Raw genomic sequence first — 19,333 nt, forward strand, 5'->3', positions numbered from 1 at the left:
AAGACAGACACAAAGAACACATCGATTTGCAGGAAATTCCTCTCCCCCGTCCCCCTCCTCGATAACTTTGATCAGCTAGGAGGTGCTTCTTACCTCACTGAATAATATGCTACCTGTTGAACAGATATCATCATAGTTTGCCTTTAGGCTAAATACAGGGCTAGACAGAACAACATTTGAAGTTTAGGGTATGCCTGTGTTATACTGCAGTATCTCTATATACAGTAATACATAAACCACTTTGGTTGTACTACAGAAAGGCAGTATATTGAGAATCAAACTATATTCAAGATTCCATATTGCTCATATGTTTGGTGAAGGTATGGAAATATAAAATGGATTTACAGCATTCTGTTAATAAGATTTGGGACTTGTTCAATTAATGTTAATTTATCAACCACATTTTTCAAGCCAACGACCCATACAAAACCGTGTACAGCTCAAAAAAATAAATAAAATCAATGGACCATGTATAATAACAAAATACACGTAGAAAGTCACTTATACGGGAAAACCAAAGTAACAGAAATCTCGTCTGCTTGGAAGAATGTAAAATATGTACAAAACACTTATTTTCTTTTACTTATATTGAATTAGTAAGAGCTCCAAGAGAACCCATTGCAAAACAAACAGAACTATATAGACATGATTAACAGCAAATATAACATCTTCAATATTTCCTCATAGTACAAATTATTAAAGGAGAAACAAAATTTATCCAGATAGAAGCTTCAGAAGAAAAAAAAAAGATTGTTTTAAAATCATTGAATCATTAAGGGCTTCTTTCACTAAGCTGAAGTAAAAATAGGCCTTTGTGTGCATGCCCTTACGTGGGTCTTTCTCATGTGCTAAAGCCATTTTTACCAGAGCCATTAAAACCCCCATTTTATATTTTTTGTATTAATGGCCATACACTAAAATTCCTATTAGCATGGCCATTTTTTTTTTTAATTACTGTGGGGGCACTGACTGACTCCAATTTTGTAGGTGAAAAGGCTCCTGTATTAGTCATCAAAATAAAGACGGAGCCTACAGAAAATAATTTAATTAGCTGCATATACATGTTAACAAGTTTTAAGCGAGTTGTATCCTAGGTCATTTAAAGTAATGAAATGCATAAGAGAGCGAGTCTACGAGTGGCATAGAATCCTGGGGATATTATGACAAGTTTACAATTTAAAAGAAAACAAAGCTGCCCTGTCCTTTTAATCTATGCTGTACTTTAAAAGGAAACTAATTAAAACACGATGAACTTCAGCTGAGAGCACTGTGAAAAGTAATTTTCCTGAGTTTATAAAGTTAATTATGAGGGTGGAGAGTACCCCGTCAAACCACAGGGTACTCAGAAGAGTCAGCACAATCTTATCTTATTTATTCCCATGAAATTGAGCAACGTCCAACATTCACAGTCTTTCAAGAACACATGACTGGCTCCTTCAAAGTCTGTGCTTTCTCTGTGTGCAAAAGTTATAAACTGGGAGCATAGTTACTAATTAGTATCCTGGAGAAAGTACATGTTTAGGAAATCTATAACCCCATACAAAGAACATTGCTAAAAGTATGATCCCTGGAAAAACTGCTTCCAGACTTTTTGGGCGATATACCTGTACAGTATAATCTCGTTATAACAAAAATCAGCAAAACATTGGTATGGCACGAAATGATCGCAAAACCAGAACACTAAAAGATGTTCTAAAGCATTATGTCGTACTATACTGGAAAGAAAAATATTCTGTCATTTTCTTCTGGGCTGCATTTTGATACTGTATCATCGGCACGCCACATGCTTTGTAGGCGGAGCCTGCATGTCCGTTATAGTCGAACAAAACTACAGCTAAAAGCGTCTCTGGGGACAAAATTGGTTGTCTGTTATATCCGAAAGTCCGTTATATGCGAGTACGCTATATGCTGGCACAAGGCCAGGACCAGCGAGTCCATTATAACGAGATTATACTGTATAGTGAATGCTAATTGCCAGGGGATTGCGCTTACCTCGTTTCACTGTTAAAAGGTTAGACCTAGTCTGTTGTAATATTAGTTTCATTTATACAAGCTCAGACTTCCTGTTATTTTCTAATTTTGTCTTAGTTCATTCTCCCAAGAAATTATTTACAACCGTTTTTCCTGGTCTTTGGAACCCTCTACCTTTCAAAGTTAAATGTGAACAGAATTATTTCAAATCTAGGAAGCTATTAAACACTTGGCTATTTTCTAAAGATTTTCACTAATTTTGTGCAGGTCAAGAAAGCTACGTATGTTCTTTATTTTATATTTAGGCTGAAATGTTCCTAAAATTCTTTCAGAAAGGCAAACAGACCTTTCTTGTTTTTAATTAATTGTAAACCTTCTTTCTATGAGAGACAGCATTTAAACAAATAATGAGAATTAAAGATTCTCTCCCTTTTTTTGTTCTATTTTCTCCTTTAAGGTGGATCTTATTCAATTTTGCTTCGATGAAAGGTGTATAAGTAGTAGTACTGGAAGCTAATCTTCTTGGTTTCATCCTATATAATAAAATCCTAGCCGCACATGCGCACTCTTAACTGCGTGCTTCCATGATCCGTAGGTCTGTGGCCGCAGGAGTGCGCATGCGCGAGTCCCCAGCCTTACTTCTTCCCAGCACCTAACTACACTCGCCGACAGGACTGGCCGCCAGTGCTGGACTCCCTGCTCTCCACAATATTCGGCTCCTCTCACCAGCTGAACTAGCGTCGGAGAAGGCTTCCAACGCTGGTGCGGATCGAGAGGAGCTGCGGCGACACCGGGTGGGAAGAGAAGCACCAACAAAACACTCCAGCTGCTACGTTCTTCGCGGTCCCAACTCCAAACTTGCCGATTCCAGCAGCGTGTGTAGCACTCTACACATGCTGCTTCGGGGCCTTCTACTGCCCTGATTTGCTCTGCCGCATCTCTGATAATGTCATCAGGGACATGCCAGAGTAAATCAGGGCAGTAGAAAGCCCCGAAGCAGCGTGTGTAGAGTGCTGCACACGCTGCTGGAATCGGCAGGTTTGTCGGGACCGCGGGAAGGGAAGGTAGGGTAAGGGAAATGCTACTGTTGCACAGGGAAGTGATGTGGGGGGGAGGGAATGCTGCTGCTGTGGCTGCTGCACAGGGAAGTGGGGGGGATCGAAATGCTAATGTACAGGGAAGTAGGGTGGGGGAAAATGCTGCTGCACAGGGACATGGAGGGGGAGGGAATGCTGCTGTGGCTGCTGCACAGGGAAGTGGGGGGCAAAGAAAGACAGACAGCGGGAGGAAGACAGACAGAAAGAAAAGAAGAAAGACACAGGGGCAGGGAGAGACACAGAAAGACAGACAGACAAAGGGGGCCAGGGAGAGAGACAGACAGAAACAAAGACAGCGGGAGGGAGAGAGAGACAGAAATAAAGAAAGACAGACAGCACCCATTAATGTAACGGGCTAAAATACTAGTAAGAACATAAGAATTGCCATATTGGGACAGATCGAAGGTCCATCATGTCCAGTATCCTGTTTCCAACAGTGGCCAACCCAGGTCCCAAGTACTGAGGACTGAAAAACCAAAGTGTTTCTTGCCTGCTCCTGACCTCCAGGATGTTCTATGAAGGGGGTGTAACTAATTTTAGTTTACAATACATATGGTAGATAAACTGAGCAAGAAAATTAAAGAGCACATGTATGATTCATTACAATATCTTTACAAGGAAATTCCAGTCATGAAAAACTGAAAGCCTTAGGACTAAGCCAACAAAGCTAAGATATAGCATACAAGTGATAACAAAAAAGTATCAATATGGTACCGTATTTACAATTTTAAAACAAATTTCATTAACAACTTAAATATGCATTTAAACTTAACAATTCGTTAGTTAGATTCAGCAGGGTAATTAGAAAGGTCTGGTCTGGTCACTCTTCATATGATTTGTTTCTAAGGACACTGCTTATGAAACATGTGACTAAATCTCTTGCTCATGTTAAAAATCATCACCAGGTCGGTCACACAGTACAGTCCGTCCTGGAAAGCCACTACTTTACTTTCTAATTCCTGCACTCTCATTCATTTCAAAGGACATGAAAAACTCTTGAAACATGCTGGCATTTCTATCTGGAATCTGAGAAAATCCTAATAGGCTGCTATATATCTGCTCTGTTATCTTACCTGTAGCACCAGAGGATTCCAGATGGAAGTCAGGTTTGAAACTCTATGGGATAACATAGATTTCTTTGTTGCCACTGCTCTAAAGCTGTAAGTGCTTCTCCTTTCTTTCACATGTGTTGCTTAAAAGTATGTGTATATTCACCTGAAAGTACACAAACTCCTCAAACAAGAAAAAAAAGAAAAGTTTAATCCCTAGGCAGCCACGATCTGTTCCACGTCCGTGCCATTATCCAGCCAAAGGAGACAGGGAGGAGGGGAAAGCAAAGTCCAGGAAGTACTGAGGCGCTGGGCTGAGAGACTAACCTCCACCTCAGGACTCGACACACTGTTCCCTTTGTTCCTGACCTTGCACCTTCACAGTAGCAATCTGCAAGCATGTACATATTTCCCTAACATTTTATTAATATGACAAAGGGAGACAAATGTTATCAGACAGCAACACACCTTGTCACCGACAACAAAAACAGAGCCTGGTCCCCGTGTCACTCCCTTGTCAGCAAAAAGAAGTGCAGAGCATTTGAAAACAGTATAAATCTTTTCACTAACATGGAAGTATGCCCACCTCTATCCTTACCCCCCTGATAGGCAGTGTGGAGCAGTATGATATGAAGAGAGAAATATGTTAAGGAGTTATTTCTTTTATTAAATGTCAGCATAACTACACAATTGTCCTAAGAGAGCATTGGGCAAAGCAGCTGCTGCCACATCCAGCACCCCCCCCCCCCCCCCCGGCCCCCCTTTGCTCCCTTGGAACCAGCTCATTAGACACAGAGGGATGGTAAAATAAGAAAAACTGAACCACAACAGGAATTAGCTCAAGCTTCCACTCAGCAACAGCCTCCACTCAGCAACAGCCACCACTGATCCTCTTCCCCACATCCATCCCCACACAGCAAGCTAAAATGATTGGAGGTCAGGGTGACCAGCTGGTACCAAATTAAGCCTGTGGGATGGTTTATCCTCCTTATTTTCAGTTAAGTTCTGTTGGGTTGGACGGCTCCTCAGCCTTGCTCCAAACAGAGAAAAGCAGATCAGATGTAAAGTGAATACAGTATTTCGGTAATTGTTTACATATAGAAAAAAAGTCCACAGATACTTTTTGCTCTGCCGACTTTGCTGAATTTTCAGTGAAAGTTATGTGCGTGACACTGCTGTGTAAATCACCCTGGCAAAACTAAGCACAATGGAAGCACAATGCATTTGGTTAAAATATGCACACATACATTTGCAGCAGTGTACTTACAGGCAATACACCTTCCTAACCCCACTCCGGGAGCGCCTCTGTGATATGAGAGCAAAAGTATGCAGAAAAAGGTAAACTTACGTACCTGCAGCCTTGTGAATCAGGCAGACAATTCTAACAGACCATTTCAGTGGGTAGGTACTGCTTTACCACTGGAAATGGCTTAAAAGTTACCACTGTGAAGAGCAAAGAGGAGACTGCAAATTTCTAAGGATTGCAGGAAACACTTCTTTCCTGAGCAGATTTAATTTAATTACAGCATTTACAGCCTGCTTTACCAACCAGTAGCTCAAGGAAGATTACAGCAACACAATGCCATTAATAATATCAACAAAAAGAGGGAAAGTTTTCAGTCTGGGCTACTGTCAAGTTAGGTTATTTTAGCACAAAATCTCATTGCATAAAATGGGACCCTGTGCTAAAATAACCCAACTTAACAGTAGCCAACATTGAGAACCTCTTCTCTAAATCTCTATATTATCAATAAATTAATGTTTCTATAAATTCCTTAACTATATATCAAAATCTTTCCTATATAGGTCATATCAATACGCCAGTATCTACAATAAAGACTCACAGCTTGCATGTGCAAGACCTCTTGTGCAGCCATTACCTCTCCTCCTTAGTCTAATTTTACGTCAGCTATAGTACAGATATGGATTTTGGTTTTCTCGACCCATACTTGAGCTTTGCAACTAAGGGCCCCTTTTATTCAGTCGCAGCAAAATCTGCTAACACGGGACCTTCCTACACATTAAGCCCAGATTTGCAATGGCATAAAAATCAGGCATTTCTTTCTTTTCTTGTTTTTAAACAGTCATGTGCTAGTGTTCAGATTAGCACACTGCACTTGCAAAAAAATAATGTGGGAACACTAACTTCCTCCTTTTCAGTGGGAACTTGATGCTCCCACATTAAAGAACATAAGAATTGCTGCTGCTGGGTCAGACCAGTGGTCCATCGTGCCCAGCAGTCCGCTCATGTGGTGGCCCTCTGGTCAAAGACCAGCGCCCTAACTGAGAGTAGCCCTACCTGCGTACGTTCTGGTTCAGCAGGAACTTGTCTAACTTTGTCTTGAATCTCGATGAGAGCGGGAGCCAGAAGGCCTCGAGCATGCGCAGATGCTCAAGGCCCAGCCCAGGCAAGAGGCAGGATCTTCGGGCACCGGCACATCCTGTGCGTTGGTGCTGGTGTCAGATCAAGGGAAGGTATTGTGTTTGCGCAGGGGGGGGGGGGCTCACAAATTGAGTCAACCCTTGATTTGTGAGAAAGTTTTGCTCGGCTTGCAAAACACTCGCAAACCGAGGTTTGACTGTACTGTTCAATTGCTCTCATTCTCTTCCCCACATTTCCCCCCTCCATCCTCAATCCTCTCCTCAAAGGAATCATGAAACCCACAAAAAACATCCTCCTTCCATAAGCTATCTTATACTTTATCTGCTTCAGATTCTGGTCCCATAGGGTCGCCTCCTTTGAATCGGTCCCGCCTGTCATCTACCCAGCCTACAAACAATGCCGACACACCCATGACCGCCTCTCACCCCTCACCCACTCTGACCATATAAGATCAGGCCCTTTCCAAATCCAAGTACTGTACTTCATAACACCCGCCACTCTACTAAATCTCATCCCAAAAAACAACGAGAACTCTGGATCCCATTCTACCCCCAAACTCCTGCACTTTCTCCAGTGCCTACCTCAACATTTGCTCCATTAGAAACAAAGCCCAACTTGAGAAAGACTGACTAACTACCTCCAAGCTAGACCTGGTATTCCTAACCAGAGACATGGCTTATCTCAGACAATGACATAATCATCAATGACATCCTACCCAATGGCTACAAAATCATCCCCCTCTCCCGAAACTCTAAAAGAGGGGGCGGAATCGCCATCATCCTAAAAGATCACTTCAGCTTCCAAATTATTGATTCTAAATCCACTGAAGACCTTGAAATCATCACTTGCACCCTCGCGAACCAAGACCTCATGAATCAACTGACTACTACATTGTTATACATTCCGCCCAACAAATGGAACAATGCCAGACAAGACTTCTCTGAATTCCTCCTCCTCCTAAACACCTCAAAGGATAATTATAATCTTCTACTAGGTGACATAAATCTCCACCTAGAACGCCAAGACGTGAACTCACAGGCCTTGAGCATGCTCAGATGCTCAAGGCCTAGCAGAAGAGGAGGCCGATCTTCGGGCACCGGCACCAAGCACAGGACATGCCGGTGCCCAGATGAGGGTAAGAAGCGTCGGGGTGGTGCTGGACCGTGGCAGGGGTGCCCAATCGCGTCGGAGGGGGTGCCGGATCGTGGCGGGGGAGTGCCCAATCGCATCGGGGGGGGGGGTGCCAGATTGCGGGGGGGGGGGGAGGGGCGCTCGTAAATCGAGCCATGCTCGGTTTCCGAGGCACCGATTTTGCAAATGTTTTGCTCGTCTTGCAAAACACTCGCAAACCGGTGCACTCGTAAACCGAGGTACCACTGTATACTGTTTTTTCTGTGTGGTTACAATCAAAGCAGTTTACATATTTTTTAGACAGATACTTATTTTGTACCTAACTTTGTGTTATCTGGTAGGCCACAGTTTTTTGTTAAAAACTCTTGAAGAATTGGGAACAGGTTATGCTTTCAAGGATTTTTAACTAGTAGGTCATACCAGGTCAAAATGGCAATTGATTATTCAAATGGTTGAAGTAATGAGGGGAAGGTATTTAAGGAATCCCTGTCTCCACACACACACATACGGAAAATATTTCAATTTTAATTCCACTCACTAATTTCTTACCAACAGAACTATCCAGGGTCCAACAAGGAATACAGATAATCAAAACATGAATGGAAACACATAAGCTGAAACTAAAATAATAAAATTAAATTTATATATTCTGAAAATACTCTAAGCAAGACTCTCACAACAATTTGTCTTAATCAGACAGAATATAAATTGGATGCTACCATTAAGATCTTAAGTTACTTAGGGACTGTTTTACCTAGCTGTGCTAGCGGCTGCAGCACAGTAATGGCTCCGAAGCCCATAGAGATTTAAAAGGCTGTTGCCGCACGGCTTTGTAAAATAGGCTCTTAGTTTGCTGACTTTTGAACATCAAATAAACCATCTAATTAGAAAGACTTTCATATTGAGAAAACTTAAGAGACACACCTGAGTTTTTCAATGTTAATCAATTTAAATTTTAGCACAATCTATAATTTTAAGCCAACTTGAATATTGCAAGATTGAATATGTAGATTGTACAAAAAAAGTGAGAAAGAAACTTCAGACTATCCAAAATACAGCAAAATCTGATAGAATTTCACCTGATTTTGAAAAATCACACTGGCTTCCAGAAGAAGAGAGGATTCTTTTCAAACTATCCTATTTTTTTATACAACATAATCTATGCCTTAGTACCAATTATTTTCAAGAATTTAGTTTAGTGAGAGGAGATAAAATTTCTAGAAAACTGAATGACAATTTCTTTTGCTTTCCATTTCCTAGAGGTATCAAAAGATTGAAATTATTTGAGCAAGTACTATCCTATCAAGCCACTATTTCATAAAGTTTGAAATTTCAACTCTGTATTTGAGATGTATTACCCAATGTAAAATATATCCTGAAAGCAACTGAATATCACTGCTATATGGGTAAATTTAGACTCCACGCCCAGAACACATTAGGAGTGGACCTAGTTTTACTGAACAAATTCTGGACAGACATTAACTTGTCTGCCTAAAATTTACATTGCATTTGACACCCTGGCATAAAAAAAGGGAGCTGATCATATACAGTCATGTGAAAAAATTAGGACACCCCATGAAATATTCAGCTCTTTCTTGATAAATGTTCACATATCGATGTCAGATCTTTTTTTATTTATCTCTGGAAAAGAAAGTTATATAAGTGCAGGTAAACAACAAAATATTTCCTTGATTTACTCATGAAACAAAAGATATCCAGAAAAATATGTATTCTAACTGAGAAATAAATTAGGACACCCCCACATATCTTCCCACTTAAAGTGGCTCAAATCACACAGGTGTATCACATCAGGTGCACATGATTAGAACATCGTTACTCAGCATTTTGAAGGAGGTTTGCCCTACTTAAACCTCAGATATTTAGTTTGATGTGCTCATGACTGCTGCGGTGAGAATGAACACTATGGTGAGATCAAAAGAGCTGTCTGAGGCCTTCAGAAAGAAGATTGTCGCAGGTTATAAGTCTGGTAAGGGATTTAAGAAGATCTTGAAAGAATTTGACATTAACTATTCCACAGTCCGGAAAATAGTGTACAAGTGGAGGACTTTCCAGACAACTACCAACATGCCCAGGTTTGGCTGTCCAAGCAAGTTGACCCCCAGAACAGACTGCAAGATGCTAAAAGAAGTCTCCTAAAACCCTAAACTGTCATCATGGGACCTACAGCAGGCTCTTGCTACTGTTGATGTGAAAGTGCATACCTCTACAATCAGAAAGAGACTGCACAAATTTAACTTGCATGGGAGGTGTACAAGGAGGAAACCTTTGCTCTCTAAAAGAAACATCAAAGCCAGACTGAAGTTTGCCAGAGAGAACGTAGACAAACACCAGGACTTCTAGAATAGTGGAATTATTTGGACACCAGAAAAGAGGACATGTTTGGCGTACACCAAGTACAGCATTCCAGGAAAAGAACCTCATACCAACTGTGAAGCATGGCAGTGGAAGTGTTATGGTTTGGGAATGCTTTGCTGCAGCAGGACCTGGCCAGCTCACCATCATAGAATCCACCATGAATTCTACTGTGTATCAGAGGGTGTTTGAGGAACATGTGAGACCATCTATAAGAAAATTAAAGCTGGACCCTGCAACACAACAATGACCCAAATCATACCAGTAAATCCACCAATGACTGGCTAAAAACTAAGAAATGGAATGGGCAAGTCAAAGCCCTGATGTTAATACCATTGAGATGCTGTGGGGTGATTTGAAACAGGCTGAACATGCAAGAAACCCCTCAAACATCTCACAGCTAAAAGAATTCTGCATTGAGAAGTGGGCCAAACTTTCCTCAGACCGATGTCAGAGACTGGTGGATGGCTACAAGAAGCGTCTCACTGCATTTATTTCAGCCAAAGGGGGTAGGTAACACTAGCTATTAGGGTGTCCTAATTTATTCCTCAGTTAGAATACACATTTTTGTGGATATCTTTTGTTTCATGAGTAAATCAAGGAAAATTTTTTTGTTGTTTACCTGCAATTACATCACTTTCTTTTTCAGAGATAAATAAAAAAATGATTTGACATCAATATATGAACATTTCTTAAGAAAGAACTGGATATTTCTTGGGGTATCCTATTTTTTCACACGACTAAGAGCTTTTGAATATCAACCTCAAGACATTAAATCATCAAGGCATTTTTTAACAAGATATGCCAAAAGCTGCTGTATCAAAAGCAATACTGTTCCTTTTTCTACCATAAAGTGCAATTAGTGGTTTTTAGATATCTAAAGGTTATGTTGCCCTTCAATCACATAACAAATTAATGTGGTTTGTTTAATCTAGTTTTGTTGATATGGCCATGAGAGGAAAAGAAAAATGCTGGCAATGTCTCCCATAGTCTATGATGGGAGCTGTATGGTTATAGCTATGGCAAAGAATTTCTTGTAGATATTTCAGTCAAATGTAGATGACTGACTTACTCTTTAGTAGATCACAGGCATCAGAATGGGACAGACCACCTGGGTCATGATCTAAACAGCTTTTATGCTAGTTCTTCATCTTCTCTTTCTCAGGCCTGGATGCACTAAAGCTCCAGGCAACCCAGCAAAGAAAGCCAGGATGGGAGCAATTTTATTTTGCTGGGCTATTCTCAGCACAGTAGCATACAAATCATATGTATGCTAATTGTGCAGAGTAGCCTGGTAAAAGAGGGGAGGAATTGTGCCTAGCACCTGATTAGAAGAGCAGAGTGTAGGCACAGCTCTTCCCTCATCCCTCCTGTCACAGGCTCATCCCTTCTCCTGCTGCTCTCCCCTACCTGCTCATCTGATTAGGGCTCCAGAGTCACAATCAGCTGAGCCATCAGGGAAAGCCGCAAACTGCTGTGCTGGCAGAACTCACTGGAGCTGCCGAAGAGCTAAGCTGGCAAGGTGAGTCCTGCCGGCACAGTAGTTCATGGCTTCGGAGCCCTGATTAGATGAGTTGACAGGGGAAAGAAAGGTTGCCGGCTCAGTTGCAACTTTTTATTTTTAGCTGCTTTTGTGCGAGTGTATTTCCTGCACCTATGTTAGGCACAGGACATACACTCATACAACAGCTATGGCAGCTCCAGACCTGCTGTAAATAATTCCCTGGTAAGGAGATAGGCATTCCCTTCTCTCCCCTTTTTAAGCATTACAAGGAATGCTTATTATGAGATACTAATGAGCTCACTCCAATGTATTTGCATAGGGTTCTCAGTGGTTGCTACTGCTATCGGCAGAAGCCCCGGAGAAAGAACCTTTTTGAGCATCAGAAGTGAAGCTTCTGTGCAAGTAAAGCTGGTTTTAACTGCTCTTACTTGCACGGAAAACTTTTGGGCATCTCCTTCTCAGTGTCTGCAAAACAGCTGCTATCAGCTAATTCTGAATCCCCATGTGGACTGAAAGAGTAGCAGGAGAACACAAGCACTTGTATAGCTCAAACTCACAGAGCTGTGAGGTACTGATACAGTGGCCTCATGACAAGCTTGGGAAGGATGTCAGAATAAGCAAGGTTTGTGCTATCGGGAAAGGAGAGTAAGAAGGAAGATAGGCTAATTGCATGGGTTAGCTTGTAAGCTCGCTAATGGGGAGGAACTGGCTGCTTACAAACAGGCTGCCTTAGGGGGTCTAGTTGGAAAATTTATTTATTGAAGACATTCACCCAAGGCAGTGTACAGCAAGAATAAGTTGAAGATAGGCAACAATAATTAATAACTAACATATGCTTTGCCCTTCTTTTCTCTCATCCTCAAATCACTTCTATCTCTTTCATCATCCTGCATTTTACTTTGTATTTTGTCTCTTTCTCATCCACAACCCAGTTGGTTTTGGTTTTTTTACCTTCTCTCTTCCATTTCTCATTCACCCTCTTCTTCTCGGTCTATTTTACATTTAAGTAACTTTGGAAAGAGATTTCTGAGTCTCTTTTTTTTGTGCCAGAGAATTCAGAAAGGGATTACCAAGGCTCACAAGAGCATAAACAGAAGAGAGGTACTTTACATCTTAATCTATAAAGAATCCTAAAGATATAGCAGAACTTGAAGCAAACTTTAAAGTGGAACCATATGGCAGACATTTTAGGATACTGAGGGAGCCTGAAACTTTTACTAAAAAGCACCACTTGCAATCAGGTTCAGTCATTTCCTGAAAACAGGATTTCTTCCATAAAATTATTTAGTACTATCAAAAGAAAAGGAAAAATTAATGTGCTCTATCAATTGATGAAACCATATGTGAGGCCAGCAGAGGGCACTACAGCCCATGAAGCGCTCAAACTGCCTGTTGTCTGCATTCCTCCAGGAGCTTTAGTTTGAATCTCGCAAACTGACCTCACCAGTGATCCAGCTCATTTGGGATATGAAGAAATCAAGCTACTTGTTGATCTTTGTGTAGTAAGGTTAAAGCAGTGTCTCTCAAACATTTTTAACACTGGCACACTAAATGGAGCAAATGTTTTTCACGGCACATTATAATTGAAATTATAAAATTGCAAAACCAACAAAAAATTAAATTTCAAGTTTTATTAAAATTTGTTATACCACCTAATCAGATTTCTAGGCGGTTTACAAAGGTAAAAACCATACATAAAAACATAGTAAAATAAGCATAGACAATGTTATGTATGGTAATTATAACAACAGTAAAACTAAAGTATACAGAATAGAACTGCTAATCAATGTGATGGATGTGCTTGTTTTTGAGTGCACATTAACTCAAAACGTGGCTCGATAATTGACAAGAAAACATGCATTTCATCATCCACCATCCGCAGCCTTTCTTTTTTTTATTATTTAATTTCTGTCAGAGCTGAAAATCCAAGTTCACAAAGATAAGAAGATCCAAACAGTAACAATGCCTTGATTGCTTTGTTGCTCAAATTAGGATAACTACTGCATACAAAATAAAAATAAAATTACTTGCCATTAGTTTTCAAGCACCAATCACGTTAAAGAATGATGCTTGTCTGGGCACTTGTATCCTTACTCACACAGACGCTCATAACATTGATAGACTCTTGAGTACACGATGCATGTGTTCTAGTGAATACTTATGGAGGGAATTTTTTTTAAATAAAGTAAAATTCTGGAATCCCTCATGGCACACCCGTAATCTCCTCAGGGCACAACACTGTGCCGTGGCACACAGTTTGAGAGACACTGGTATAAAAGATACAAGGTAAACCCCCAGCTCCCCAAGATAACTGAGACAAACCTGTCTTGTTCAAAATCTAGGGCCACCATAATGCATTGACAACAGATAGAGCCTGATTAACCAATCTGGACAAATCATCCCTATAGTTTATTATCTTACCTGGTAAAAAGGACATTGGTAAAAGTATCATACTGCCATTAGGAGAAACATTTCTATGTTATTTGAATACTCTAAAGAGGTAGCTGAGAGGTTGAACACGTTCTTCTCGTCGGTTTTCACGAGCGAAGACAAATCTAATATACCAGACTCAGAGGAGCTCATGAGTGGGGAACAGACTGAAAAATTAGAGCACATAGAGGTAAGTAGGGAGGATGTCCTCAAACAGATAGACAGGTTAAAATGCGGCAAATCACCAGGCCCGGACGGGATCCATCCAAGGGTTCTGAAGGAACTAAGACAGGAAATAGCGGGCACAATACAACATGTTTGCAACCTATCCTTGAAAACTGGTGAGGTGCCGGAGGACTGGAAATTGGCAAATGTCACACCCATCTTCAAGAAAGGATCGAGGGGTGACCCCGGGAACTACAGGCCGGTGAGCCTGACTTCAATTATAGGGAAGATTGTGGAAGCTATGATCAAGGACGGCATTTGCGAGCACATCGAGAGAAATGGCCTACTGAGAACAAGCCAGCACGGATTCTGTAAGGGAAGGTCGTGCCTAACGAACCTTCTGTACTTCTTTGAGGGAATAAGCAGTCGGGTGGACAATGGGGAGCCCATAGACATCATTTACCTCGACTTTCAAAAGGCTTTCGACAAGGTGCCACATGAAAGGCTACTTAAGAAGCTGTGGAACCACGGGGTGGGAGGGGATGTGCACAGATGGATCAAGCACTGGTTGTCGGGAAGACTGCAGAGGGTTGGAGTAAAGGGTCAATATTCTGACTGGCGGGGAGTCACGAGCGGTGTGCCACAGGGATCGGTGCTGGGGCCTTTACTCTTTAACATATTCATCAATGACCTGGAAAAGGAGGCAAAGTGTGAGGTTATAAAATTTGCAGACGATACCAAACTATGCGGCAGAGTTACGACCAGGGAGGAGTGTGAGGACCTACAAAGGGACCTGGACAAGCTGGAAGACTGGGCAAACAAATGGCAAATGCGCTTCAACGTGGACAAATGCAAGGTCATGCATATAGGGAAAAAGAACCCGTTGTTCAGCTACAAATTAGGGGGGGTATTGTTGGGAGACAGCAGACTCAAGAGAGACTTGGGTGTGCTGGTGGATGCATCACTGAAGCCATCTGCACAGTGCGCAGCAGCCTCGAAAAAAGCAAACAGGATGCTGGGCATCATAAAGAAGGGCATAGCAACCAGAACACGGGAAGTCATCATGCCTTTGTATCGAGCGATGGTACGTCCACATCTGGAGTACTGCGTTCAGTATTGGTCGCCGCACCTCAAGAAGGACATGGCGGTACTTGAGAGAGTCCAAAGGAGAGCAACGAAATTGGTAAGAGGGCTGGAACACTGCTCATACGCCGAGAGGCTGGATAGGCTGGGGCTCTTCTCTCTGGAGAAAAGGAGGCTCAGGGGAGATATGATAGAGACTTTCAAGATCATGAGGGGCATAGAGAAGGTGGATAGGGACAGATTCTTTAGACTGAAGGGGACAGCAAATACGAGGGGACATTCTGAGAAACTGAAGGGAGATAGATTCAAAACAAATGCAAGGAAGTTTTTTTTCACCCAAAGGGTCGTGGACACTTGGAATGCGCTACCGGAGGAAGTGATCAGGCAGAATACGGTACAAGGATTCAAACAGGGATTGGATGGATTCCTGAGGGATAAAGGGATCGTGGGATACTGAGGGAGGAGCTGGGAGGTAACACAAGTATAGGAAGTAAATCAGGTAATGAGTATAAACTAACCTGGTCGTGCATGTGCAAGACCGGAGGGCTAGGACTTCGATGGGATGGCAGGACTTAAATGGGAAACCAGGGTGGCAGGGGAGCCCCTTCTGGTGATTCAGACAGGTCTTGACCTGTTTTGGGCCGCCGCGGGAGCGGACTGCTGGGCGGGATGGACCTGTGGTCTGACCCGGCGGAGGCACTGCTTATGTTCTTATGTTCTTATGTTCTAATATGTTTCTATTAAAGTGTATCATTTGAATTGTGCTGTCATTATTTTTATCCTATCTACATGGTTCATTTACTAAGGGCTAGATTCACTAAAGCCACAGATCTGATCCGTGAAGGATCCAATCCTATCCGTGGCTGGAGGGCTGATTCACGAAATACCCTCATGCAAATGAGGTCAATCGGAATCACACCCCCAACCGACTGCACGGATCGCTCTCCAGCGATCCCGATGCATGCGCAAACCATCTTTGCCTGTAGATGGTCTGCACATGCGCTGGCCCTCCGTGTCCAGCAGAGCTGGAAACTTTTTTTTTTTTTTTAACTTTTTAATACTTTGCTAGCTCATGGTTAAAACCACGGGCTCACACTGTGAGTCAGGGCGGCAAGAGGAGGAGATTCGGGACGAGAGCAGGGCAGCAAGTCGGGGCGGCAAGAGGAGGAGATTTGGGTCGGTAAGAGAGATTCAGGGCAGAGAGCAGGGAAGCGAGTCGGGACAGCAAGAGGAGATTCGGGATGAGAGCAGGGCAGCAAGTCGGGGCGGCAAGAGGAGGAGATTCGGGTCGGCAAGAGAGATTCAGGGCAGAGAGCAGGGAAGCGAGTCGGGGCAGTAAGAGGAGATTCGGGACGAGAGCAGGGCAGCAAGTCGGGGCGGCAAGAGGAGGAGATTCGGGTCGGCAAGAGAGATGCAGGGCAGAGAGCAGGGAAGTGAGTCGGGGCAGCAAGAGGAGATTCAGGACGAGAGCAGGGCAGCAAGTCGGGGCGGCAAGAGGAGGAGATTTGGGTCGGCAAGAGAGATTCAGGGCAGAGAGCGGGAAAGTGAGTCGGGGCAGCAAGAGGAGATTCGGGATGAGAGCAGGGCAGCAAGTCGGGGCAGCAAGAGAAGGAGATTCGGGTCCACAAGAGAGATTCAGGGCAGAGAGCAGGGAAGCGAGTGTGGGCAGCAAGAGGAGATTCGGGACAGAGAGCAGGGCGGCAAGAGAGATTCGGGGCAGAGAGCAGGACAGCAAGAGGAGAGTCGGGACAGGAGAGCAGGAGAATCCAGGCAGAGAGCAGGAGATGCAGTCGGAAAGCACGTGAGCGACTGGTCCCCAGCAGTCGCTTCTTTTGTTGATTGGCCAGCCCAGTCGGTGTTCCAGATTTGTTTAGTGAATCGCTGCCTGCCTACATTTGCATGCCGTTCCCCCTCATTTGCATGCGCAGATCGGATATTGCTCGGCACCAAGGTTAGTGAATTGGGCTGGGGAACAATCAGGTCGCAAAGTGGTCGGAACACGATCGGTGTCCTTAGTAAATCTAGCCCTTAGTTGTGGTACAATCATGGCAGGATTTTCCCTTGTTCTAAGACCAGATTAAACACAACATCTTTTAATGCTTTTGTCCTTTATGATCCCATTAGCACACAGTATCTGCAAAGAATTAACACAGGGGTGCTAAGTGCTCTTGTAATAACTCTGTTATCAAGTTAGGGTACATTAATTATAACATTCAAGCCAGATAATACAGTAATGCCCACACTCTGTCCATGATGTGTCCCCTCCTAAAAAATTGTAAAAAAAATAAGTGATGCAAGAGTTAATAATTTGCACCACAAAACACTAATGCATTCTGCGGTAACCTGTTAGGGTGCACTAACCGTACATTAAGGGCTTAAACGCCCATTAATAAAACAACTCTTATGTTATATGAATATTTTAATACGCTTATTAAGAGGTTTCATTGGTGTGTGGGTTTCATTGGTGTGTAGGTGTATCTTTGTTGGCTGGTATACAGGCGGGGGGCAGTGTGAACAGGCATGTTGGCATGTGTGTATTTATATCTGTGTTAGTTCTCTGTGTGTTTGTGACCAAAAGAGCAGATGAGAAAGGAGCACTGTTGGAAAGGTGCAATTCCATAATTGCTATGTTACTGTGAAGTCAGGGTTTCTATTCTACAGCTGTTGGAACTGCTTTTCCTATTTGGGAGTGGCTTTATTTCTCTTCCATCTCTCTTACCACAAGCAGAAACTTCATTTCTACAGCACAGGAAACTTCCCACAGCAGACTACAGTAGAATCCCGATTAACCGGTACTCAAGCATTCTCACCCAACTGCAAAACCAAAAAAGTTAGCTTCCTTCCTGTCCCTGAAGTGGCAGCGGTCCTGAGCTGAGCTGTGAACCCCTTCCATCCAACCTCAAAGCAGCAGCAGTGGCAGTGAGCTGCAAATATCCCCTCCCTCCCTTACCCGAAGCAGCAGTGGCAGTGTTCAACGTTGATAAGAATGAAATACTGATACTACCTATGCTCTCTCTATAATTTAATTTTCTTCATATGGTAGTTGTCATCAACATTGTTGAGATTAAGAATTTCCCATCTCTCCACTCTTTTACTATCTTTGATCTATTCCATATCAGCAGAGGACTGGAACAAGCCTCCTTAAAAATACTTCAGTGCATTCCTAATGCATACAATAGTCCTATGTGTCAATCATTCAAAGATTTAATTTATGGAGCCGAGCCATTCCACAGCAGAATTTGCAAGTGTGAGAGGGGGGGGGGGAATTCTCTTAGGAGCTGAAAAGTCAAATGTAGCAATATCTAGTAATTAATTACAATTCTTATTTTTTTATTGTATTGTAGGAGGAAGAGACCGCAGATGAATATGTGAATAAAAATGCTACACTGCTGTTTTCTCTCTTATATCATGGTCTGAAAAATCTACTGGAATTAATTTAAATGTTCTCTATACCAGCGAAAAAGAGTGAAAATCAAAACTTATTTCATGCATTTTAGTGCACAACCAATTTCACAGCAATTTAGTCCTTATTCAAATAAAAAACAAGTGTCTAATGGTAGCCAGTATTTTACTATGTGGCTGCATCACAGGTGTCCCATCCGCTCAGATGGCTTAAATATTGGAAAGTGTGGGAATCATTTGGTTGGCTATGCCACATACAATTGTTAAATTAACTTCTTTTGACACTGATGTGTACCTGTTAGTCTGGAATGGTCTACCAGGATGATAAGAATGTAGCGATATAAAAGAAGCAGAGAACTACTACCTTTCATACCCAAAAATTATAGTAATGTGAGATCCAATGAGTAACAGCCTTGAAATAGTACGGTACACTCAACTTCCATGATCTTTAATTCATTGTGGTACTTGCCTCAAATGCAACAAACTCATCAAACTCATCTGCACATGCTGGTGGGTCCTCTTCAGGGGAATATCCCATGTCATATAGCTGGAGATCAGGATCTACAGTAGGAAAAGTTATCATGTTATTTTTATTAATGTTTGAAATTTTATTTAAAGAAATTTCTAATCTGCTCTATCCTTAGTTCTAGGTAAAGTCTATATACATAATCAATTAATCATAAAACAAGACAAAATAAAGTTCAATATAAAAGCAGCAAATACATTGCTTCAAGTAATTTCTTTG

At 42.2% G+C, this 19,333-nt stretch overlaps 1 protein-coding gene across 6 annotated transcripts in view; it reads right to left on the reverse strand.

Annotated features, from left to right (window-relative positions):
• RAB11FIP3 (RAB11 family interacting protein 3) overlaps window positions 1–19,333 on the reverse strand; it is a 247,074-nt gene that overhangs the window by 122,311 nt on the left and 105,430 nt on the right. For 5 of the 6 annotated variants that reach the window (XR_004541136.1, XM_033963921.1, XM_033963922.1 and 2 more), the window contains exon 3: window positions 19,058–19,149. Coding sequence is in view for 5 of the 6 variants with exons in the window: in XM_033963921.1 (XP_033819812.1) it covers window positions 19,058–19,149 (92 nt within the window). In the remaining variant the exon portion in view is untranslated. Of the gene's footprint in view, window positions 1–4,141; window positions 4,653–19,057; window positions 19,150–19,333 lie in introns of those variants that run through there. The other variant, XM_033963923.1, reaches the window with a different exon arrangement.

This window comes from Geotrypetes seraphini, chromosome 11, assembly GCF_902459505.1.
Source record: "Geotrypetes seraphini chromosome 11, aGeoSer1.1, whole genome shotgun sequence".
NCBI lineage: Eukaryota > Metazoa > Chordata > Amphibia > Gymnophiona > Dermophiidae > Geotrypetes > Geotrypetes seraphini.